Source organism: Chiloscyllium punctatum, chromosome 15 (assembly GCF_047496795.1).
Source record: "Chiloscyllium punctatum isolate Juve2018m chromosome 15, sChiPun1.3, whole genome shotgun sequence".
NCBI classification, from domain to species: domain Eukaryota; kingdom Metazoa; phylum Chordata; class Chondrichthyes; order Orectolobiformes; family Hemiscylliidae; genus Chiloscyllium; species Chiloscyllium punctatum.
The window spans coordinates 75,261,122-75,285,015 of record NC_092753.1 but is presented as its reverse complement, the minus strand read 5'-3'; the positions used below and the strand labels follow the sequence as shown (position 1 = coordinate 75,285,015).

The 23,894-nt window shown below is 39.3% G+C and overlaps 1 protein-coding gene across 2 annotated transcripts; it reads right to left on the bottom strand.

Moving 5' to 3' along the window:
- Positions 1 to 61: 61 nt before the first annotated feature.
- Positions 62 to 19,218, bottom strand: LOC140486405 (uncharacterized). Of its 2 annotated transcripts, XM_072585488.1 has the most exons (5): positions 19,128 to 19,218; positions 18,087 to 18,428; positions 17,910 to 17,993; positions 8,282 to 8,377; positions 62 to 2,921 (listed from the first exon to the last, which is right to left on the bottom strand). In XM_072585488.1, exons 1-5 carry the CDS (start codon positions 19,180 to 19,182, stop codon positions 2,806 to 2,808), a joined length of 693 nt encoding a protein of 230 aa, XP_072441589.1. In that variant the 5' UTR covers positions 19,183 to 19,218; the 3' UTR covers positions 62 to 2,805. The 2 variants fall into 2 exon arrangements, with proteins under 2 accessions (XP_072441589.1, XP_072441590.1); XM_072585489.1 differs by lacking the exon at positions 8,282 to 8,377.
- Positions 19,219 to 23,894: the final 4,676 nt, after the last annotated feature.

Sequence of the window (23,894 nt, the reverse complement as noted above, 5' to 3'; positions counted from 1 at the left end):
ATAGGGAATTTTTGACCTCATTTAGTTTTATATAGTGGAAGTAAAAATTATAAAGGAAGGATTAACTTTTACCGAACTTTTATTGAACATAAATATCTTAACAACTGAGTAAAATATGAAAGATTAGTAAAACCAAACTGTACATTAAAACAAAGGGTAGCACTTTCAATTTCACAAACAGTAAGCAATGTTAGAAAACCAACAGAACATTTAATAATCATATCCCTTGAAATTGGGAGTTGACATTTTATGTGCTGATACTTCAACTTTTTGCTTCAAATTCCCCTGTTAGCACTTTAAGAGAGTCACTAAACCATCAAAAATGAAAAGGTTAGTAACTTCGTCAAAATAGCTAGCAAAAACAAAAATCAGTTCCAAATATTGAGTATCTCCATGTGAATATTCATGCAGCCCAGTTTATAACACTCACATTTGGAATAATTTGATACCATGACTTGGCAAATCTGTTATTAGGAAGAACACCTTCAAGCAAAAGGTCCAAGGCCAGGATTACATCAGAAAAGTGGATGCTGAAAACTTAAAACAAAAACAGAAAATGCTGGAAAAAATAACTCTGCAGATTAGGCAGCACTTTTTAATCAGAAGTGGGAGAAAGGTCATAGCCTTGAAATGTTAACTCTGTTTCTCTCTCTGCATCGACGTTTTCTTACCATCCGTGTTTGTTCCATCACTTGCTGTTTTTATACCAGAGTCACCTCAATGCTCCAATAATTGTATCTTAAATTATGTTAAATACAAGTATGCACAAATTAACATTGATGATAATTCCATAAACATCTTTATCAGTGCTATAAATCTGATCAGTTTAGAAAACACTGGAGATTCCAAGGAGTAGCGATCACAGTCCACTTTTTTTTTTAAACGTTAGTATTGAGCTACATATTTCTAGATGTGAATTCTGATCTTGGCTCCTGCTGAAATACAGCGTGCAGCTAAAATGAACCTCATTATTGCACAATACAGGATAGCTAGGGGAAGTTAAACCACACTCTCTTCTGCAACAGTCCTTTGCCACCTTCTGAGATTTAAATACCCAGCAGCTATCAGACCCTTTGACTGCTGTTGTGAAAGGGTGAGCATGCAAATGTGGTAGTAGGGTGTAGTTAGCTAAAGGATTAGGATGCCAAGTGGATAGAGTGCCATGTAAGTGATTGATGTGAGGCTGGTGGGCAAGATGGAGCGTTAAGGCAGGCGAATGAGGAATCTTAGGGTAGGTGAGGATGGGGGATATCTGGGTTGGTGAGCGAGAATGAGTGTTAAGGCAGGTGGGTGGTGGATGTTGGGCCAGATGGAGGGCTTGTGGATAAGGATGGCATCAGGGCCAATGTGTAGGTACCTTCATGGACTGAGAGGTGAAGGGCACTGGCCATAGTGAAGTTTGGGGAGCATGGGATGATGATGGACAGATCATGTTGGGTCCCAAACATTCTGGCTGGTTGTGGCTATGGGCAGAGTGTGGCATCAGGACTGTTGCATGTTCAGACTGATTGTGAGAAGGGAATAGAATTGTGGTGGCTCGGGTCTTGTTTGGCATTTGGGGGAGGCATGGTTTGGGGATTGTATGGTGACTTTAATAGTTACCAAGAGGTTACAGTTGGTTCCTCGTTCTCTCAGTTTTCCTGGGTAACTATCAACTTAATGGAAGCCAAACCCTCTGAATTCTCGGAGATCGAGGGGTATTTCAGAAAGATTCAGGGGAACTGCCCACTGGAGGCTTCCCACGGTGTCGGCTGTGTCTGGGATTCCACAGGCTCTCAAAGTGTAACTCCCTTTGCTCTGATTCTCTGGCCATTGGAATATCCAGGCCACTTCCTTTTTAATGATGTGCCATGTATTGGTATCACAGAACTTTGCAAATGCTTGATTCTCTTACATAAGGGACTCTCTTTTGGCAGGTAGAAGAAATCAGCACAGATTTGAGAATGCAGCAAATAAAACTGATTTGAATTTGAATGTGTTGTTTCTTAGGTACCGGTGACCTCCACAAAAAAGTATTCTCATTTGTGGGTTTCTTTTACAATATAGTTGTCAGTTTCAATTCTGTCCTGTCTCAACACCTATTCGTGTGGATCTGCCAGTGATTTAGGAAGATAGGAAAAACATGGTATCACTAATAACCATAAGACCCTGAGCCAAAGGGGTAGAATCAGAGCGTAGAATCAGCAGCTTTATTGTCAATGCATGTCTGTTTACTGGACCTGTTTGGCAGAGGCAATATATGAATGTCAAGTTAGCTTGTGATTGTATTAGGTAGTGTTAGTTTCAACATGGAAGAGCTTGAACCCAATGATGTGATCACTTCAACTAATTGTTTTACATATCTCCTGAATTTACTTACCATTGACATCTTGGGAGGGTGAGAATTGGTAATTTAAAATGGTCATGTCTGTTTTTCTACTAGGTGTGTTAGCTTTAAATTGGTCCTCCACATTTTGCTGCTAACCAGCCCAGGAGCCTATTTAATTCTAGCTCCATGTAAACAGACAATCTGTCCAAAGCTCAATGCCATGACAATCACGAACAGAATTAGTGAAGACACGAATGTGATATCATCACCAGGCAGCTTTGCAGCAGCTCCATTTTGGAGAAACATTTTTCATTGCCTCAGGAGAATGATGGATCCACCAGAATGTGGATGCAGGGGCATCTGGTCTTTTAGTTATTTCCATGGTGTTTGTCCTTGCCAAGATTTCTCGTGAATAATGAAGAAGGTGTAAAATGGGAATGCAGATGATTGAGGCTCCACTGTTTGTTTTTAAATACCATTGCACAGCAAGGTCCTTGTCACGTTTGATTCAAAGTATTTTGACGTGACTTCCCATAGTTAGGATACGTTCCTACATAAGTTGAATAAACGACCATTGGAGTGTTGCTATTTAAATTCTCATTGTTCTTCACACCTGGAATCATTATAATAATAATGAGAAAATTAGTAACATGCACTGTCATTATGGTATTCACAGTCTCTATCACCAGATCACAATTTGGAAATCAATTATTTTTCTGTTGGCTTTTCTAGAATAATTGGACTTGACAAATTAGGAAATTTAGGATATCAGAATTCATTTAGACCAAGTTCACATCTTTTTGATTGATCTTAACCATATATTTTCACCAAATTTGCCAAGCTCATCTCCTTCCAGAAATATAATAATTGTTCCTTGTTTCTAATGCCCTTTTTCAATGGTAAACTATTGCGCACCTCCAATAGCATTTGTCAATTCTGGATGAATTTCCCATGGGTTGCACCAACAGTAGTGGCTGAAAATATTCAAATGTGGTTCAACTGCCCATTTTACTCATCCAATTGTCTTTCCTATTACGGTCCATGAAATTGTTTCAAAACAGCACCATATCGTTTTGAATTATATCCCATGTAGCCATGAGAACAGTAAGTTTTCTTCTTCGTGCTCTTTGATTTGTCTTCAGACATTGACATATTTGATCATTTCACTCTCTTCAAAACCCCTACCCATTGTTACCCAGATGGGTGGGACTGCTATTACTTGGTTCTATTTTTAACCTATCTAATCATATCCAGAGTAAAACTTGCAATGGCTTCACTTCTTGGGCCTGAATTATTACATTTGTTGCCCGCCAAGGATCTATCTTTGGCCATCACTTATTTTTGTATCTAAATATTGTCCTTCAGCAATATAGTTTGAAAACACAAGTTTCACTTTCACATGTATGTCTATGATGCCCAGCTCTACCTCGAGAGAAGTGCTGATGAGATAGAGTTGGGTCTTGTCAGCCTGGAAGACTGACCAACCCAATGTAATCCCATTTGCAAGCACTTGGCTTATATCCGTCTAAACCCTTCCTATTCACGTACCTATCCAGATGCCCTTTAATTGCTGTAATTATACCAGCCTCCACCACTTCCTCTGGCAGCTCATTCCATACACACACCACCCTCTGCATGAAAAAGTTGCCCCTCACGTTCTTTCTATATCTTTCCCCTCTCACCCTAAACCCATGCCCCCTAGTTTTGGGCTCCCCCACCCCAGGGAAAATACCTTGTCTATTTATCCTAACCATGCCTCTCATGATTTTATAAACCTCTATAAGGTCACCCCTCAGCCTCTGATGTTCCAGGGAAAACAGCCCCAGTCTATTCAGCCTCTCCCTATAGCTGAAATCCTCCAACCATCAGACTGGTTGTTCATATGCAAGGAGCTGGAAAAAAAAGGAATAAGTTTAAGACTTACACCATTCTTAAATAACCAAGAGGATGATCCATGTCAGTCTCCTCCAGTTGTCCTCAGCATCACAGATTACCTATCTTCAGCCAATTTGATTCACTCCATGTGATATCATGAAGTGCTAGGATGCACTAGACACAACAAAGGCTAAGGGCCCTGACAACATTCCAGCAATTGTACAGAAGTCTTGTGCTCCAGAACTTGCAGCTCCCCTGGCCAAGCTCTTCTGGTACAGTTGCTACACTGGCATCTACCCACCAATATGGAAAACTACCCAGGGATGTCATGTACACAAGAAATAGGACAAATCCAACCCAGTCAATTATTATCCCCTCAGTCTGCTCTCAATCATCAGTAAAGTGATGGAAGGGGTCATCAACATTGCTATCAAGCAGCACCTGTTCAGCAATAACCTGCTCAGTGACACCCAGTTTGGGTTCTGCCAGGGCCACTCAGCTCCTCACCTTACTTCAGCCTTGGTTCAAATATGGACAAAATAACTGAATTCCGGAAGTGAGGTGAGAGTGATAGCCCTCAACATCAAGGCCATATTTGACCCTAGCAAAACTAAAATCAATAGAAATCAGGGGGCAAACCCTCTGGTGGTTGGAGTCATTTTTGACAAATAGGGAGATGGTTGTGGTTGTTGGAGGTCAGTCATCTTAGTCCAGGCCATCTCTGCAGGGACTCCTCTGCAGGGTAGTGTCTTAGGCCCAAACATCTTTAGCTGCTTTATCAATGACTTTCCCTCCATCGCAAGGTAAGAAGTGGGTAGTTTTGCTGATGATTGCATGATGTTCAGCACCATTTATGACTCTCCAGACACCAGACAACATCCAGGTTTGGGCTAAAAAGTGGCAAGTAACATTCATGCCACACAAATGCCAGACAATGACCATCTCCAACAAAGAATCTATTCGTCCAACCTTGACATTCAATGATATTGACAACATCTTGGGCGTTACTATTGACCAGAAACTCAACTGGATTTGTTACATAAACGCAGTGGCTACAACAGCAGGTCAGAGACTAAGAAAACTGCAGCAATTAATTCACCTCTTGACTCCCCAAAGCCTGTCCATCATTTACAAGGCACAAGTCATACAGTCATAGAGTCATAGAGATGTACAGCACAGAATTGGGCAGCACGGTGGCACAGCGGTTAGCACTGCTGCCTCACAGTGCCAGAGACCTGAGTTCAATTCCTGCCTGAGGCAACTGACTGTGTGGAGTTTGCACGTTCTCCCCATGTCTGCATGGGTGTCCTCCGGGTGCTCCGGTTTCCTCCCACAGTCCAAAGATGTGCAGGTCAGGTGAATTGGCCATGCTAAATTGCCCGTAGTGTTAGGTAAAGGGTAAATGTAGGGGTGGGTGGGTTGCGCTTCGGCGGGTCGGTGTGGACTTGTTGGGCCGAAGGGCCTGTTTCCACACTCTAAGTAATCTAATCTAGAAACAGACTCTTTGGTCCAACTTGTCCATGCTGATCAAACAAACCAACCCAATGTAATCCAATTTGCCAGCACTTGGCTTATATCCCTCTAAACACTTCCTATTCACGTACCTATCCAGATGCCCTTTAATTGCTGTAATTATACCAGCCTCCACCACTTCCTCTGGCAGCTCATTCCATACACACACCACCCTCTGCATGAAAAAATTGTCCCTCACGTTCTTTTTATATCTTTCCCCTCTCACCCTAAACCCATGCCCCCTAGTTTTGGGCTCCCCACCCCAGGGAAAATACCTTGTCTATTTATCCTAACAATGACTCTCATGATTTTATAAACCTTTTATAAGGTCACCCCTCAGCCTCTGATGTTCCAGGGAAAACAGCCCCAGTCTATTCAGCCTCTCCCTAAAGCTGAAATCCTCCAACGCTGGCAACATCCTTGTAAATCATTTCTGAACCGTTTCAAGTTTCACAACATCTTTCCAATTGGAAGGAGACCAGAATTGCATGCAATATTGCAATAGCGGCCTAGCCAATGTCCTGTGCAGCCACAATATGACCTCCCAACACCTCTATTCAATGTTCTGACCAATAAAAGAAAGCATATCAAAAGCCTTCTTAACTATCCTATCTACCTGAGACTCTACTTTCAAGAAACCTGCACTCCAAGGTCTCTTTATTCAGCAAAACTCCCATGGACCTTACCGTTAAGTGTATAAGTCCTGCTTTGATTTGCTTTTCCAAAATGCAACACCTCACATTTATCTAAATTAAACTCCATCTGCCACTCCTCAGCCCATTGACCCGTCTGATCAAGATCCTGTTGTACTCTGAGGTAACCTTCTCACCTATCCACTACACCTCCAATTTTGGCATCATCTGTAAACCTACTAACTATACCTCCTATGTTCACATCCAAATCATTTATATAAATGACAAAATGTAGTGGACCCAGCACTGATCCTTGTGGCACTCCACTGGTCACAGGCCTCCAGTCTGAAAAACATGCCTCCACTACCACCCTCTGTCTTGGGGAATATTTCCCACTTCCCTGGATGGCTGTAGCTACAACAACACTCAAGAGGCTTGATGCCATCCAGGCCAAAGCAGACCACTTGACTGGCATTACATCCACAAACATCCACTTCCTCCACCATTGAGGTTCGGTAGCAACAGTGTGTACTATCTATAAGATGCACGGCAGAAATTCATCAAAGATCCTTCAACAGCACCTTCCAAGCACACAACCATTTCTATCTAAAAGGACAAAGGCAACAGATACAAGGGAACACCACTGTCTTCAACTCCCCTTCCAAGCCACTCACCATCCTGAATTGACATGGAGGTGCCGTTGGACTCGGGTGGGCAAAGTCAGAAGTCACACGACACCAGATTATAGTCCAACAAGTTAATTTGAAATCACCAGCTTTGGGAGCAGTGTTTCTTTGTCTGACAGAAGAGCAGTGCTCCGAAAGCTTGTAATTTCAAATCAAACTGTTGGACTATAACTTAGTGTCATGTGACTTCCAACTTTATCCAAACGTTCCTGGTGGCTTATGGGGTGGCATGGTGGCTCAATGGTTAGCACTGTTGTCTCACAGCACCAGGGACCTGGGTTCGATTGGGCGACTGTCTGTGTGGAGTTTGTACATTCTCCCTGTGTCTGTGTGGGTTTCTTCTGGGTGGGTCGATTTCCTCCCACAATTCAAACATGTGCAGGTCAGGTGAATTGGCCATTGTAAATTGCCCATAGTGTTAGGTGCATTAGTCAAGGGTAAATATAGGATAGGGGAATGGGTCTGGGTGGGTTAACCCTTGAAGGGTCAGTGTAGAGTTATTGGGCCGAAGGGCCTGTTTTCATACTGTAGGGAATCTAAATCTGAGGAAAATCCTGACTTGGCGATGTACCACCATTCCTTCATTACCACTGGATTAAAATCCTGCAGTGGTTCAAAAAGATAGCTCACATTCACCTTTTCAAAGGCCACTAGGTTTGGGTAATAAATGCTGGCCAACCAGTGACACCAATGTCCCACAAGTGAATAAAAAAAACCCCAGGAGCTTTTGGTTCCTTTTTGCTTTCTCCATGGTAATGCCTTGGGCATTCAAAGTTGGCATGCCAAGCAATGAGTAGAAAGTGAGGTCTGCAGATACTGGAGGCTTGTGTCCAGAGTGTGGCACTGGAAAAACACAACGGGTCAGCCAGCATCCAAGGAGCAGGAGAATCGCTGGTTCGGGCATAAGCCTTCCTGATAAAGAGCTTATTCCTGAAACGTCGATTCTCCTGCGCCTCGGATGCTGCTTGACCTGCTGTGCTTTTCCAGCGTCACACTCCCATGCCAAGCAATCAGCAATCTTTCCTCTACAGTATAAATTGTGATGATTTAAAATCTGGTATTCTTACATTTGTCCCAATGGGAGCAAGGCAGAAAGATTTCACAACCTGTTTCCCTTTTTTTGCAAAATTAAAACTTTGTGTTGCCAAGTGACTGACCTCAAAAAGTTCCTACTACAATGTGACAAAATATATTGAGTTGTAAGTGAGCTTGTATGTCGGAGTGTTATGCTACTACTGTGTTTTCATGTAGACAAAGATCTCACGTACCAGCTTCTGTACTTTCTTGTTTCCTTTTCTTTATGAAATATATAACTACTGCGCAGATTACACAAGTTCCAAGCACGGAGACACCAATCACAATGCCTATGGTGGAGAGGAGGGAACAAAGTATGAATTCGATATGAAGAAAACTGGTAAAGAATAAAATGCCTCTCAGTCATTTAGGAGCATGGTTTATGAGTGAGATTGAAACTCCAGCAATCAATACTAACTTTATATTAGTGTCAAGTTTCAGAAAGTCCTACAAAAAAATATCCAAGGAACAAAGTGGGACAGTTATTTATAGTGTTCCAGCAGCAACATGGAAATAATGAGCAATAAGGTTTGAGTAAATGCTTCATCACTTTCAAAGACAACAAAGACCTTTTGTCTGTCAAAAAAATTAAAACACATTAACCAATACATTTATTACAGCTATGAAATGCTAAAACAAACACAAAATATTATATCATTTCATTTTGTAAAAGGCAGCAGAGTCCATGAAGACAATCTTGAACTCCAACCACTCAATTTAAATTTGTCTCACATGAATTTATTTTGCCCTGAGCAAAATACAGAACCAAGGCCAATTCTTGTGATTGAAGTATTAATGCTGTTCTAATGTTTTGCAATATTAGAAGGCTGTTGTCACATTTACTGAGAATAGCGATTTTACTTATGTCTTCTGCTGGTATGGTTGATGGTCTAAAAACCATTGTGACTCTTCATTAAGAAGTTTAAAATGTACATAATGCTTTGATTTGAAGCAGTAATTGACTTGTGCATGTTCAAAGCTGAGGTTAGGAAACTCTTTTCCAAACGTGCAATGATTAAGATTTGCAATGGCTTTCCTAAGCAGGAGAGCAGATCTAAATTTCAAAGAAATGGTGCTGGTCAAAGGGTAGGTCTCAGTGGAGGCAAAGGACTGACTGCATGGCATTGCTCATCTGTATGTAGTTTTCAATTATTTTACAGGATACAGTGTTCAGGATCAAACTATGATAATAAGTAAGTGCATGCATCAGGATGTACAAGGCATAAATAATTCTATTCCCTCTCAGTCTCGTCTTGTGGAGAAAATAACCAAAGACACAAAAACTCTATTCCCTCTGCCATCAATGCCCAACTCCCCAGATATGTTACACAATGAACTAATTTTGACTTTGCGTAACTATGACAGGGGTGATAAGAAGCCTACAGTTTGTTTTGCTCCTCTTCCAATTATTATTTTCAAATCTGTACAGTTTGGAAAGATGCAAAATGTGCTGTGGACATGCTATTGCCAATTTCACACTTCACAATATCAGAATTACTCAATAAAACACCAAAGAAATACAGATGCTGAAAATCAGATAAAAGAACAGAAATTGCTCGAAAACTCAGTGGGTCTGGCAGTATCTGTGGAGAGAAATCAGAGTTAACATTTTGAGTCCAGTGTCCATTCTTCAGAATTACTCTTGCTGTTGTTTTGCCCTAAGTAAGTGCAATTTCTGCATTTGTGTGCAAATTATAGTACTGATTTTACTGATCTGCAGAGAGAAAGCAAAGTTAATCTTTCGGGTCTAGTGTCCCTTCTGCTTTCTCTCCACCAAGTTGCCAGATCTGCTGTGTTTCTCCAGCGACTTCTGCTTTTGTTTCGGACTTTCAGCATCTGCAAATTTTTTTTTGTTCAGATCGAATTCCGCATAGTATCCATTCAAAATATGTTTACTCTTTAAGTCAATTTTTTGCTAAGTTCTTAATAAGCTACTCTTTAGGCAGAGCCAGTTATGTTGAACCCTCGAGATTCTGCTGAATTCTTATTGTAGTCATTCAGCTATTTCCTTCAAACACTCCTCCTACAGCAAGTTACTAAGAATTTAATTAATTTAAAGCTCTTTTTCTACCTGCTGTATTGATAATCAAAAATAAGTGTTTGTGAAAAGACTAAGTGGAAATTCATTCAGATTTCTGAGGAAATTCTTTAACTAAGTATAATTTTTTTAAAAAGAGGTAACTTTTTTATCCATTTCATGTAGATAGATAAGATGTGAAACCAAAGGATGGATGATTCTGAATTTAAGTGGTGACAGATTAAGAACACTGCCAGTTGTAGCAATGTTGCATGAGCATTATTGAAGAGTTCCTCTGTTTCTTGCCACTTCTCGTAAAATTGCAATCTCACAGTGGTCCAACATTGTTGACAATTCTGAACAGACAAAATTTCCACAAATGCTGTTATGATTTCTCTGCATTTGGCCAACTGCAGTACCTCCCAGAGAGATAAAGGAACAGTCTTGTGCTCTTCTGCCTATTCCTTTCCAAATTAACACAGTATAATTGCTTATTGATAATTCTTTCTCACCAGTAAAATGCATTCTCCCGTCAATGTGTCCTGTATTGATTCTGTTTATGAATCAAAATCTTTAAAGTAGCTTATCATTCATTATTGGTATAAGAAGATCCCAGTGACTATTCCTGACTATGGAAATAATTTCCCAAGAGATTGATGATTATTCGTCAAATTCCTTTCCAAAGATTCGTCAGACTTGTTTCAGTAGAAATTTGTCATGCTATTCTAAGAGATTTACAAAGTAAAGAAGACTAGAAAGAAGCTTAAAACCAACTTTACATGAAATCCACAAATTTATGGTTTGAAGTTATTAGGGTCAGACAGCTGTTTTCTCAGACGGGATTAAGTGGTTTCTGTTATATTGCCTCCGAAGCAGACTTTTGTATGCCTCCACCCTTTAAAGCAGTAGATATCTACAACCACACGCATATAAAGCTGGGAATTCAAGGAAGGGAATAAAATTCTTGCCAAATCGTAGTTTAGTTTTGTAACTGTCAGAGTAGCATTCATTGCCTGATAAGCTAAATTAAAAGCAAAATACTACGGAAGGTGGAAATCTGAGACAAGCACAGAGAAACTCAGCAATTCTGGCAGCATCTGTGGCGTTAGAAATTGAATAAATGTTTCGAGTCCAGTACGAATCTTTTTCAGAATGAAGGAAGACTCAAACTGGATTCAAAATGTTAACTCGGTTTCTCTCTCCATAGAGGCTGCCAGACCTGCTGAGTTTCTCCAGCATTCTCTGTCTTTGCACCTGATATACTATTCCAGGCGTTTTTAACTCTGAATAAAACAAAAAGTTCTCCCTGATTAAAATTCACCTGTAAGTTTATACTTGCAGCCTCTTGTCATATTGTCCTGTTTTATTTTGAAGTAATGTTCAGGACTTGCTGGAACGAAACCATCCAATATTCTCTGCACACCAAAAAAATGACTCCTTATCTGTTGCTTATTTATAGTAAGAACTGAAGGCTATTTTATTAACTCTTGTCTCAACAGTCATCCCTTTTCCATTTATGTTGCTCCTCTTTGTATCTCTCTTGGGGCTTGCAAACCTATTTTGTAGCTTGGTGACTTGTACCAATGTTCAATTTTTGTAAAATGAACATTATAATTTTAAGTCAATCCCATATATCAGTGAAACAGTGTCAATTAAGAAAATAAAAAAAAGGCAAACAATAATTAAAAACACATACTAAACACAAACTACAATGTAACGGACTCAAAATCTTAATTGGAACCTTTCAATTTTGAATTTACAGGGTGGAAATACTGATTTAGTTCTATAACAAGTAAACCACAATGTAAAGTAATTTTAATCTTCTTATCCATAAAATCTCGACAGTGTGGAAACAGGCCCTTTGGCCCGATAAGTCCACACTGACCCTCAAAGAGTAACCCACCTTGACCCATTCCCTGAACCTATTGTTCTACATTTACCCCTCACGAATACACGTACCCTTAACGTCCCTGAACACGATGAGCAACTTAGCATGACCAATTCATCTGACCTGTACATCTTTGGATTGTTGGAGGAAATTGGACCACCCAGAGGAAACCCACACAGATGCGGGAAGAATGTGCAAACTTCCACACAGACAGTTGCCCGAGGCTGGAATCAAACCTGGGTCCCTGGCACTGAGGCAGCAGTGTTAACCACTGAGATACCGTGCTGCCCTATCTTTATTTTAGATATTAGTGCAAATAGTGACAGAAAAAAGTCAGTTACTTTGGGAATCCAGTGCATGAAAATCATGTTATGATAAAATATACATCTATGTTTATATGCATAAATATAAGTATGAGGCTGAATCATTGCTGCAAATGTCCCATCCATTAAAAAAAGCTTAAAAATTAAAGTTAATTCACAGATTGAAAATGATTGGGTGGACAAATATTTTTCTTTAAGGGATTGTATTTGATGCCCACCACCCATAATTTATGTAAATATTTACATTTAACAGGTAAATGAAGTTGGGACACAGATCAGTCACGATCTAACTGAATAATGCAACAGGCTAAAGGAGCTGACAACTGACACCTATTCCTCTGCTCCTAAGTGCAGCTACTTATAATTGGTCCTCTTTTTGCGGATGTTAAACATTTTTAAACTAAAAGGAGTTAAATTAGCCACCGAGCAATTTTATAGAATAGGAAAATGAATGTTTCGGGGTGAAATCCTTTGTCAGGATTAGGCCCAAAACGACAATCCTTCTGCTCCTTGAATGCTGTCTGACTGACTGTGCTTTTCTAGCACCATATTTTTTGACTCTGATCTCCAGCATCTTCAGTCCTCACTTGCTCCCAGACCATCAGGCTGCTCTCTTTTTAGAGAGAGAGATGACTGGTGGTGGTTTAATCTGAGGGTCACCATTGCTCAGGTGTGCAGAAAGATTGAGAAAATAAATCCTTTATGGCAACCTCAGCTAGTGTGGGAACTGCTGTTGACATCTCCTGCATTGCAAACTAGCTGTCCAGCAAACTGAACTGACTGAACAGAAATAGAAACTGGTTTGATGCTGAGTTTTGGTGGGACATTTCATTAATCAAGTACTATTGTTATTTTGTACACTTTTTGTGCTAGCACTTAAACTCTTCACCTATCTTTGTCTTTGAAATCTTAATCAATCTGATGCATCAATTCGGCATTCTCTGGTTTCATTTGTCATTATTTAATACAGCTTTAATCTTTTGTTTTGTTTTCTACAGCATTGCCACATCCTGATTATTGATCTAAAACTGTTGATCTCCGTGTTTAAGGCTACAATGCATTGATGTGCCGAAGTAAGGAAATGGTCTGACACTCATAATAACACACAACAGTTTGTAATAAGAAAGCAATTGATATGAAGTTTTGGCTGAGAAGACTGTATATTTAAAAGTGAAAGCAAATGTTGAAAATCTAGTATAATACCATTGAAAATTTCATAGAACTTCACAGCATGGAAGGATACTGCTCAGCCATTGTGCCAACACTGGCTCTTTCAGCTATCCACTCGGTTCCACATTCCCCTTCTCTCCCGCTAACCACTACCCAACCACACTCCTCTACTCTGTAATTGTATAGCCAGTTCCCTTTTGAAAGTCAGTACTGAATCTGCTTGCAATATCTTTTCACCCAACACATTCCAGACCCTAACAACTCAATGTAAAAACAACCAATTCCCCTGGTCTTCTCTCTCTGGTACCTTCACCAATCCTCTCAACTTGGTGACCTTCAGTTCCCGAGCTTGCTGGCAGTGGGAACAATTTCTCATTATTTAATCCATTAAAACTGCCAAAAATTTTGAATACCTCTAATAAATCTTCCCTTGAGTTTCTCTTCCAAAGGGAACAATCCCAGAGTCTCACATAAACCAATGAGGAAAACAGCAAGCAAGCTCATCAGCAGTTCTGACCATTAAGAAATAAGTGGTCATGTGAAAAGCTCAGGTTCCTCATTTTTCCATTTTTCCATTTACATATCCAACCTACGTATCAGTGACAGAGATCAGCAAGTACTACTTTGTTTGGATGTTCCTTTCTAGAGGAACCAAGCTTTCCTCTCTTGTCTCAGTACCAGGAGAGATAGCAAAAATGTAACATTAACCTAGCATACTAACCAGAACAAAAACTATCTACCAAGGAGAAATCCTAACCCTTTCATACAAACATAAGAACATCCCAACTTAAGAAGGAATGAGAGTAGGCCATTCGGCCCTTCGAGCTGGCTGCACCATTACTGAACATCCCTGATAATCTTTCATCCCATTGGTAATCAAGAATTGATCAACCTCTGTCTTTAAATTATTTAAAGATGCTGCATCCACTGCCTTTTGTGGATGGGAATTCCTAAAACTCACAACCACCCGAACAAATTTTATTCGTCTCACTTCTGTCATAAATGAGTGACTCCTTATTTTTAAACTATGGCCCGTAGTTTGAGATTTTCCCACATTGTCCATCTTTTCCACAGTCCTGAATTCATCGTAAAGATGATACTTAAAACTTTAACATCCTCATTATGACCTTTTTAAAAGCAACATCATGTAATTAACCTGCCACAAGCCAAGTGAAAAAGAAACAGCTGAGCTGTTAAATATTTTTTCAGAAATCATTGCAATTGAGAGATTGTTGTTCTGTATTCCATTTAGATATATAATTCAGAGTTCTCCAATTGCACACTATTTTTCATTGGCAGTAACCTGCTCTTGGAAATTCCCAGATATGAAATTGGTAGCATTCATAATGCGAACAATAACTTGAAATATAACACTTCCTCCTGGTTTATTGAATAACCTGGTAGTGTTCCCCTTAGAAATAAGGATATTTGATGGAGGCATTCAAATTTATGAAGGACCTGGACAGAATAGATAGGGAGAGAGTGTTCTTGGAAACACAAGTGCAAGAAACCAGAGGACACCCATGTAAGGTGAATAGTAAAAAAGACAAGAAGTGACATGAGGATTTTCTTTTTTGCACGCAATGACTAAATCCAGTCTGGAATGTATTTCCAATTGTGGATTTCAAAAGGAAAGTGGATAACTATCTGACGAGAAGAGAAGTGCAGGGCTATGGGGAGAAGGCAGGAGATTGCGACTAGCTGATTCACTGGACTGAGTGGCCATCTTCTAGGTTATACTATTCTATAAGTCTATGATTAATTGGAGCGTAACTATTTGAAAAATATGTTCACTGACCAACTAAGCAAAAAAAAAGTTTAAAAATAAGTTTTGGAATGTCAGTGCTAATCTGTACCTTGGTAGTACTCTTGCTCTCTATATACAAAGGTTCTGGATTTCATAATGGGACATGAACATGAAAAGTCATGACTGACTCTCCAATGCAGTAGTGAGGGATTATGACCCTGATGAAAGGGATGATGTTATGATGAGATGCCAGACAGGGACCCTGTCTGCACGGTCATGTGGATACACTACTTTGAAGAAGAGCAGTGGCATTATCCCTAGGTCTCTGGTCAAATGTATCCCTCAATCAATATCATTAAAACAAACTTTTTAACCATTATCATATTGCTCTTTGTTTGAGCTTGTTGTCACTGCTTTATCTGCATTGCAACATTCACTACACTTCAAAAGAACTTCACTGACTTTGACGTATCTTTGTGATTGTGAAAGGTGATATATAAATGCAAGTCTTTTTTTGTCTTGGTGCGAATTCAAGCTGTAACACAGGATATGTCATTGTGAACCTAAACCTATAAATTATTAAGCTTATATTCAATTTTCATTGATTATGATATTATTTCATCTAAAGTAGCAGAGACCTTTTATCTGCATTATGCTCCTTTGAAGACTCATGTTTTCTGGTATCATTAATAAACATTAAGTGGATTTTATATTGCTACACAATTGCTTGTGTTAATCAGAGGTCCAAAACTGTTTAGATATTGACATTGGATGCCCCAGCACACATTAAGGAAAGCCTTTGGTGATGTAAATAGCCTTAATTTAAAATGGCAATAAGATGAGTGGCAGAGCTAAGTGTGCAGAGGACTGTGAAACTTTGCAGAGGAACACAGATAATTTTAGTGAGTGGGCAAAGGTCTGGCAGATGGAATACAATGTTAATAAATGTGAAGTCATCCATTTTGGTTGGAGTAACAGCAAAATAGATTATTACTTGAATGGTCAAATTTTGCAGCATGCTGCTATGCAGGGAGACCTGGGTGTCTTTGTGCATGCATCATAGAAGGTTGGTCTGTAGGTACAACAAGTAATTGGGAAGGCAAACAGAATTTTGTTATTCATTGCTAAAGGGGTTAAGTTTAAAAGCACGGAGGTTATGCTACAGATGTACAAGGTGCTGGTGAGGCCACACTTGGTGTACTGGGTACAGTTTTGGTCTCCTTCCATGAGAAAGGATGTACTGGCACTGCAGGGAGTGCAGAAAAGGTTCTCTAGGTTGGATTCTGGAGTTGAGGGTGTTGGCTTATGACGAGAGACTGAGTTGATTGGGATTATATTCATTGGAATTTAGAAGACTGAGGGGGATCTTATAGAAATATATAAAATTATGAAGGTAATAGATAAGATAGCAGTGGAGAAGATGTTTCCACTGGTAGGTGAAACTAGGACAAGAGGGCATAGCCTCAAGATTAGTGGGAGCAGATTTAGGTCTGAATTGAGAAGGACCTTCTTTACCCAGAAGGCTGTAAAGCTATGGAATTCCTTGCACAGGGAAGTAGTTAATACTACTTCACTAAAGGTTTTTAAAGCTGACATAGATTTTTTTTAACAATAAAGGAATTAAGCGATACGGTGAGAGGGCGGGTAAGCGAATCTGATTCCATGAAATGATCAGCCATGATCTTATTGAATGGCGTGCAGGCTCAAAGGACAGATGGCCTACTCCTGCTCCTTGTTCTTATGTTCTTATGTTAACATCTTATGGTTCTATCACAGACAGACTCTGTGTTGTCCTAAGGAGAACTCTTTTTTATAATATGCCATGGAAGCTGCATTGAAATATACAACAAAACTGTTTCATGATCAGTTGGATTATATTGATATTTTTCAAATCCAATCATCTGATAAAGACCGATCTTGTCACAGACATTGCATTGTATCCATTTTTATGTGGATTTTATTTTTGCCATTCATTTTCCCATTCTTCTAGAACATTCAGTTCTATTGTAATGACAATTCATACGATTGTATCAGCTTCTCCATTAAAGTGGGTGTCCAGTTTGTCTCACTGCGAGCTTAATGGTGTTGGGGAAATAATAAAGCACCTCCTACAATTTTTACATAGGAGTTAATGAGCCTACATTGGAGCACAGACACAGGAGCACACTATTTTGCCCATTAGTCCTATTTCACTATTCAATTAGATCATGCTTAATCTGAACTTCAGCACAATGTACGGCACAATCTACTTTGATTAATATCTCTTGATAACATTAACTAATAAAAATCTAATGATTGCAATTTTGCGATTGGTCCAGTCTCCGCAATCTTTGGGGCAAGAATAAAGATTTCCACTCCCCATTTGTGTAAAACTTTGTTAGCTGATTTCACTCCGACATGACCTAGCTTCAATTTAAAATTGTGCCTCCATGTCATTTCTTCCTCAACAGCGGAATTAGGTTGTCTGCAAATACTCTATCAGATCCTCTATATCATTTTAAACATCTCAGCTACAATATCATTAAACATTGTAAATGGGAAGACAAGCTAAGTTTGTACAGCCTGTCCTCATTGCATAAAACTTTAATCCATTATATCATTCTAGTTAGATAGTTTCAAAATCATTCAAAGTATGGCCTTTATCAGTCAAATTGGATAAACAGTGCTGGAAACTTACCACGGACATTCCAGGTTGTGTTGTCAATATTTCCTGAAGTATTTGCTCCATTTTTAATCTCATGTGATTTCTTTTGTTCCGCTTCTAAAATAGGATACAGAATTCTGTTATGGGGAATGGCCAGGCGAAACAAAGGGCTTCCATTTTGATTTATTTTCAAACACTTGGGCAACTTACCAAAGACTAACAATATTTTCTTTATTGTCACCTCTTTTCCTTCAGTATTTACCAGTATCATTGTGTAACATCCTGTATCATTTCGCTGAACATTTGACAATAAAAATGAACCATTACTGAAAGCCTTCACTCGATGACTGTAATTTTGAAAGACATCACTGAAGTTTTGTTCAGGAAAGCTGGACATTGCGATACTTATTTGATTTTCCTCACATTTGTACTTCCAGTGGACTGACTGTAGCATTGTGATTGTTAAATTTGTCGAAAATAACACATTTTCTCCTATGGTTGCATTGAGGTATTCAATTATTTCAGTTTGTTGTGGCACAGCCAATATCTGATCTGCAAAAACAAAAATAACAATACAATAAATAAATAAACAAACAAATAAATATAAAAATAAGACTGTTTTAATTCAAAAATTATTTATATTACATTAAGTAATTATTGTTAAAAGCTTAAGATGCTTGTTCAGCCACAATAGATTTTAGCAGCAGAAAAGTGATACATTCTAACTGTGTGACGCCATGTCTCAATCAGCAGAAAGAACATTAGATCACTTATATCATGCAGTGGGCTGAAGCTTGATAAAAAACGCTGTGACCATCTGATAGTGTAATGCCAGTCATTGAGAGTCACAGAAACAAACACTACTGATTTAGGCCTACTGTTTGAAAGAGCTAATTAATTCATCGCTTTCCCCTGCTTTATCCCCCATAGTCCCGAGTATATTTCATTTTCATGTATATACTCAAATGTTTAAAAACAGTTACCACTGAATCTGTTTTCATTACCCTTTCAGACAGTGAATTCTAGATCCTAGCAACTTGTTCTGGAAAATAATTTCTTCCTTTCTCCTCGCTGTACTTTTTGCCAATTAACTCACATCAGCATTTTCTGATCACTCCTGCTCTTTCCAGGAGAAACAATTGATTTTTATTTACTCTCGCAAAGCCATTCATAATTTTGAATACTTTTATTAAGTCTCCTTGTGCTCTGAGGAAAATAATTCACTTTTTGAGAAACAAAATGGTTACTTACTTGTGAATAACATGATGTATATCCCGAACATTACCACTTTAAGTGCACAAATCATACTGACGCGAACAGAGTGGTGCTCCGAAACAGAATAGCTGGTGATTTAAGCAAGGTTGACGTTTGCTCATGTGGTTAGACAAGCTTTATGTCAATGAAAGCTGTCTCGCCCACACATTAACATATTGAAATGAGTTTCTTGCCATTCGTAATCCCCTACAAGCAGAAGTAATCATTATGTATTGTAGAGCAAGCACATGTTCTGAAATTAAATAGTTAATCTTGTCTATGTAACATTTGATTTGTACTAGAACCTGCAGTATCATATCATTTGGGGTGAAGCCAGTGCATTGGCTAGTAATGCCGGAAGTTCAAAAAGCTCAAAGCGTATGTTTTTCTCACTGAGTAAAATCTTGATTGTGGAAGAAATGCACATTAACTTGAATGTGTTCAGATTCAAATTCTGTAACAATGATGAAAATGAATGATCAGTGTCTTGGGATCTGCTTGAGAGAAGCACACTGGAATTATATGAAGTGAATTTACCCAGCACAATCACTTTGTTATTAGTAGTACACAGGTATATAATGCAACAGAAACTATTGAATGTACCAGAATGTTTGATTTGTGACTGAATTTTAATCTCACCCAATTGACCTGATATTGAACTAGAATTGCATAAATGTTAAAGTCCATGCCCAAAAACCTCTTTATAAGCGTGACAACTCTGATGAAACGAGGGTGAAATACTTAATCTAGCTTTCCATACTCCTTAGTTGGATTATCACCGTATTATGGTTGTACTTTCTGTATTTAGTTGGATGTTATTCATGCTGTAATTGCATTCCAAGCTGTACATTGTCAAAATACAATCGTGTGCTAATCAATTAATTAAAACACTTAAAGGTCAAGTTTATCATGTGTTTAAAATCTCAATTTTATTTTTCTTAAAAATGTCGTTGGATAAGAGCATTACCCTGGCTGGGACAGCAATAATGCCGACTCCTAACTGTGTTTAAGACTGCGGTTGTGAGCTGTTTTCTTGAACTGCTGTAACCCATGTGGTGTGGAATGTCCATAGTTATAAGGAAGGGATTTTGACTCAGCAACAGCAAAAGATAGATGATTTACTTCCAAATCAGTCCAAGTCGAAACCAAAACACTGTATTAGTCTCATTAGAACATAGAACATAGAAAAGTACAGCACAGACCAGGCCCTTAGGCCCACGATGTTGTGCTGAGATTTAATCCTAATTTAAAATATAATAACTTAACCTACACACCCCTCAACTCACTGCTATCCATGTGCATGTCCAGCAGACTCTTAAATGTCCCTAATGACCCTGCTTCCACCACCACCGCTGGCAATGCATTCTATGCATTCACAACTCTCTGCGTAAAGAACCTACCTCTGATGCTTCCTCTATACCTTTTCCCTAATATCTTAAAACTATGACCCCTCTTGCCAGTCAATCCTGCCCTGGGGAAAAGTCTATGGCTATTGACTCTAACTATTCCTCACATTAGAGAAATTTAACTAGTAGTAAAAATATTAATTAGTGAAATACATTCGATTAAACATCCTTGAGTTAAAATGTCTGTTTTTCTGATTTTTAATTCTATGGGTTGATTTGTGTCAAAGATTTCCAAATCACAGTAATAGGTCATTAGCAAGACTTGTCTCAGGATAGAACTCTTTATGTGGCTCCTAATTTTACGAGGAGCTGACTCAGCAGATGATCATTGGAAACAAATGTATTTCTAGGTTGTATGGTTTCTGATTATTCATTAAAAGTTTCTGAAGCTGAGTCGCTTACCTTTTTCTATTATTATCTCCTCAGTATTGTTGCATATCATGTTGAAATATAAGGGCAGACAACCTCTTCTCTCTCATTCTAAGGGACTGCAATGAAATCAGTTGCAGATGGCTGTGTAAAATTTTCTGCTTAATGCATTTGGTCACTGCAAAGATTGCAGTGCTCATAGTATTAGCAATTGTCTGTATTAATCTGAGTGCCCGAGAACTGTAGTAATTCAATATAATGACAAATGGTCATGAATAAAATCATCATGCAAATTCCTTTCACTTCTATATTTAAAAAAAAGTGTAATGAGGCTATTCATGTGAGGTTTAATAGCAGTGGTTTGCCTCTGTGGTTACTCTGTTCAAGTGGCCTAACCGTAACTATTATCAACATTACTGTGCATTCATCATCAACCCCCCTATTGCTGGGACTGGCTGACGTTCCCCCCCTCTTCCACCACCCATCATGTCTCATCCAACGCATGCTCCTACCTACACACATCTAGCTTTTTACTGAATCCCTCATTTACATTTTCCTTTTAATCTTTCCATTCTGGCCTTTTATGCTTGTCGTTTATTCTTGCAATGAACACTCCACAGTGACCTTAGAATCAGATTCCAACAAGAAGTCATTGAAATCTTGTCATGTCAAAATGTCAGTGATTGTGGTGTTCCTGCTGATGATAGGAAATGCATCACATGACATTTCCTTATCAGCCGCTTGTAAATTGTATACGTGCACCTCCCTTAAGGTTCACTGGCAGTAGGGGTGGGAGTACAGGAGTTCTGAGTGTGGCAGTGAATAGTTTGTGAGCAGAATGCCTCTCTGTTCAATCCTCCATCCTGATTCACAGTGGATAATGCAGCCTTTATATCTCTAATACAAGAACAGCAATTCTCAAATGTATATTGAGAGACATGTGGCCAAAAGTTTTCATCTTATGTGCATTAGGGTAAATGCAAGAATGCCAAATTGCAAACAAACCAGCTGTTTATATTACAGAAGGAAAAGGTGTTGATTGGTTGGAAAGTCGGCAGGAGTATAAGCTGTTGCGATCATTTGAAACTTGGCATTTTTCCAACTGTCCTGATGAATGCAATGGCAAAAACTTTGACAGTGATAGTTAGGGACAGTCTGTACCAGCAAGTGACTTTTCAATTTGTTTCACATGACTAACATCAGATACTTTACAGAGGTGTAAGGACAAGAATTGTCCCTGAACCAAAGAAGAAGATATAAGGGAACAACTCTTAAAGATACTCTTCAAGGAGAAGAGGGAGGTGGAAAGGAGGGAAGTTTGGGAGAAAATTCCAGATCTTGGGATGACCGGCAGGATGCATGGCTATGAATGGGAATAGGACAAAAAGGCGGTGGGCTATGTAGAGGCCAGAACCTGAAGAATGGAGAATTCAAGAAGAGGCAATTACAGGAATGAGGATGAGTCATAGATTCAAGCACAAATAAGGATATTTGGAATTTTTGTCATTGAATACCAGGAACCAATGATTTTGGCGAACTTGGTGTAAGGGCAATTTAACATAATGTAAGTCAGGATATTGCAGCTGGGATTAGAATAGTTATGTGGTTGCTTTTGATCAGTGTGGATTCGATGTGCCGAAGGGCTATTTTCTGAACTTTAGACCTCTATGACTCTATGAGCTTGAGATGCTCTGAAGTTTACAGAGGACAAAGGATAGAACACTGATTAGAAAAGATTGGAATAGTTAAACTTTGTGAAATAAAAAGCATGGGTGAGAGTTTCAGTGGTAGGTGAGTTAAGATATGTATAGCTGCGGTTAATCTTCTGGACACAGAATAGGGAACTTTGCCAGTCCTGATATCAATGCTCCTAAAAAGGGTGAGCCCAGTGCTTCCTAACAAGGTGACCTTGAGTTATTTTCTGAGGTTGCTTTAATTGTATTCACAGAGGAATTTAGTCCTGGCTTGAAAATGTTTAAGAGTGCCCACAATCAGCAATTGGAGGGGTCAGGTAAGAAATTGCATTCAGCAGTGCACTTAAAATCCAACTTCAGCAAGAAAGGTAATGTAAGAGAGGGTTAATTGCTTTTCATCTAATCGTCCTTACAGTGAATTCTATACGTTACTTATTAAGACCCAAAAGATTCGGCAGCAGTTAAGAGGGATCGTTATTTCAACCAATTTGTTATGGTGAGGCTAACTACAATATGATTATACCAAGTAGGTGGCTGAATTGTGCATGCCACAATGAGTTTCTTCTTATCCTGTTAAACTGTGACTGACACTACAATCAAAGCCTTCAAAGAACAGCTCTTTCCACGCTTTATGTAACTGCAATATTTTAGAAGATTATATTTTATCATTTGACTATATAACTGTTGTTCCATAAATACCATTTAGGCACCCCCACTGACTGACTCATTCGCCCACTGACTAACTCAACTGCACACATGCCAGGAAAATGCTATGACACACATCAGGCTGAATCTCCTGCCCTACTCTGTGGTCAGGTTGCTGTCAGGGGTTAATGTAACCAGGAGGGAGGGTATCGGTTTGGTCAGTGATTGGCTAACTAGCATTTCCACCGTAATTAAGTCTATGGCAGGAAGGCCTATGTATTCCTCCCCCACTGCCAACAAAGGGTCTTAAATAGTAAATTAATTACCACCATAGGGGGTATAATTTCATTGAGGCTGGTGTTCATGCAATGTCTGGTGGGGGACTAATCATAGGGAAAACACCAATAGCGTGTTTTTCTGCAGGTTTCCGAGGGAAAGACTTGTTCTGAGGCACTCAGTGCTTGATCAATGGACCCAGCATTGGGCACAGAGTCCCACTCAGAGCCAACCCTAACCCTTGCTGCTAATATCCCTTGCCATTCCTCATTGCACCTCTGCCCTGTGACTCCCTTCCTGCCATTACTCACCACTGGCCATGGATCCAGTGATGATCGTAGGCCTTAGGTGGGCGTTGTTTCAGCTGTCATGGC

Coding starts and splice junctions, on each gene's coding strand:
- LOC140486405 (XM_072585488.1), bottom strand. CDS start 19,182: ATGATTTGTGCACTTAAAGTGGTAATGTTCGGGATATACATCATGTTA. Junction 17,994..18,086: donor GAAAATATTGTTAGTCTTTG/GTAAGTTGCCCA, acceptor ATCCTATTTTAG/AAGCGGAACAAAAGAAATCA. Junction 8,378..17,909: donor CACAACCTGGAATGTCCGTG/GTAAGTTTCCAG, acceptor TCTCCACCATAG/GCATTGTGATTGGTGTCTCC.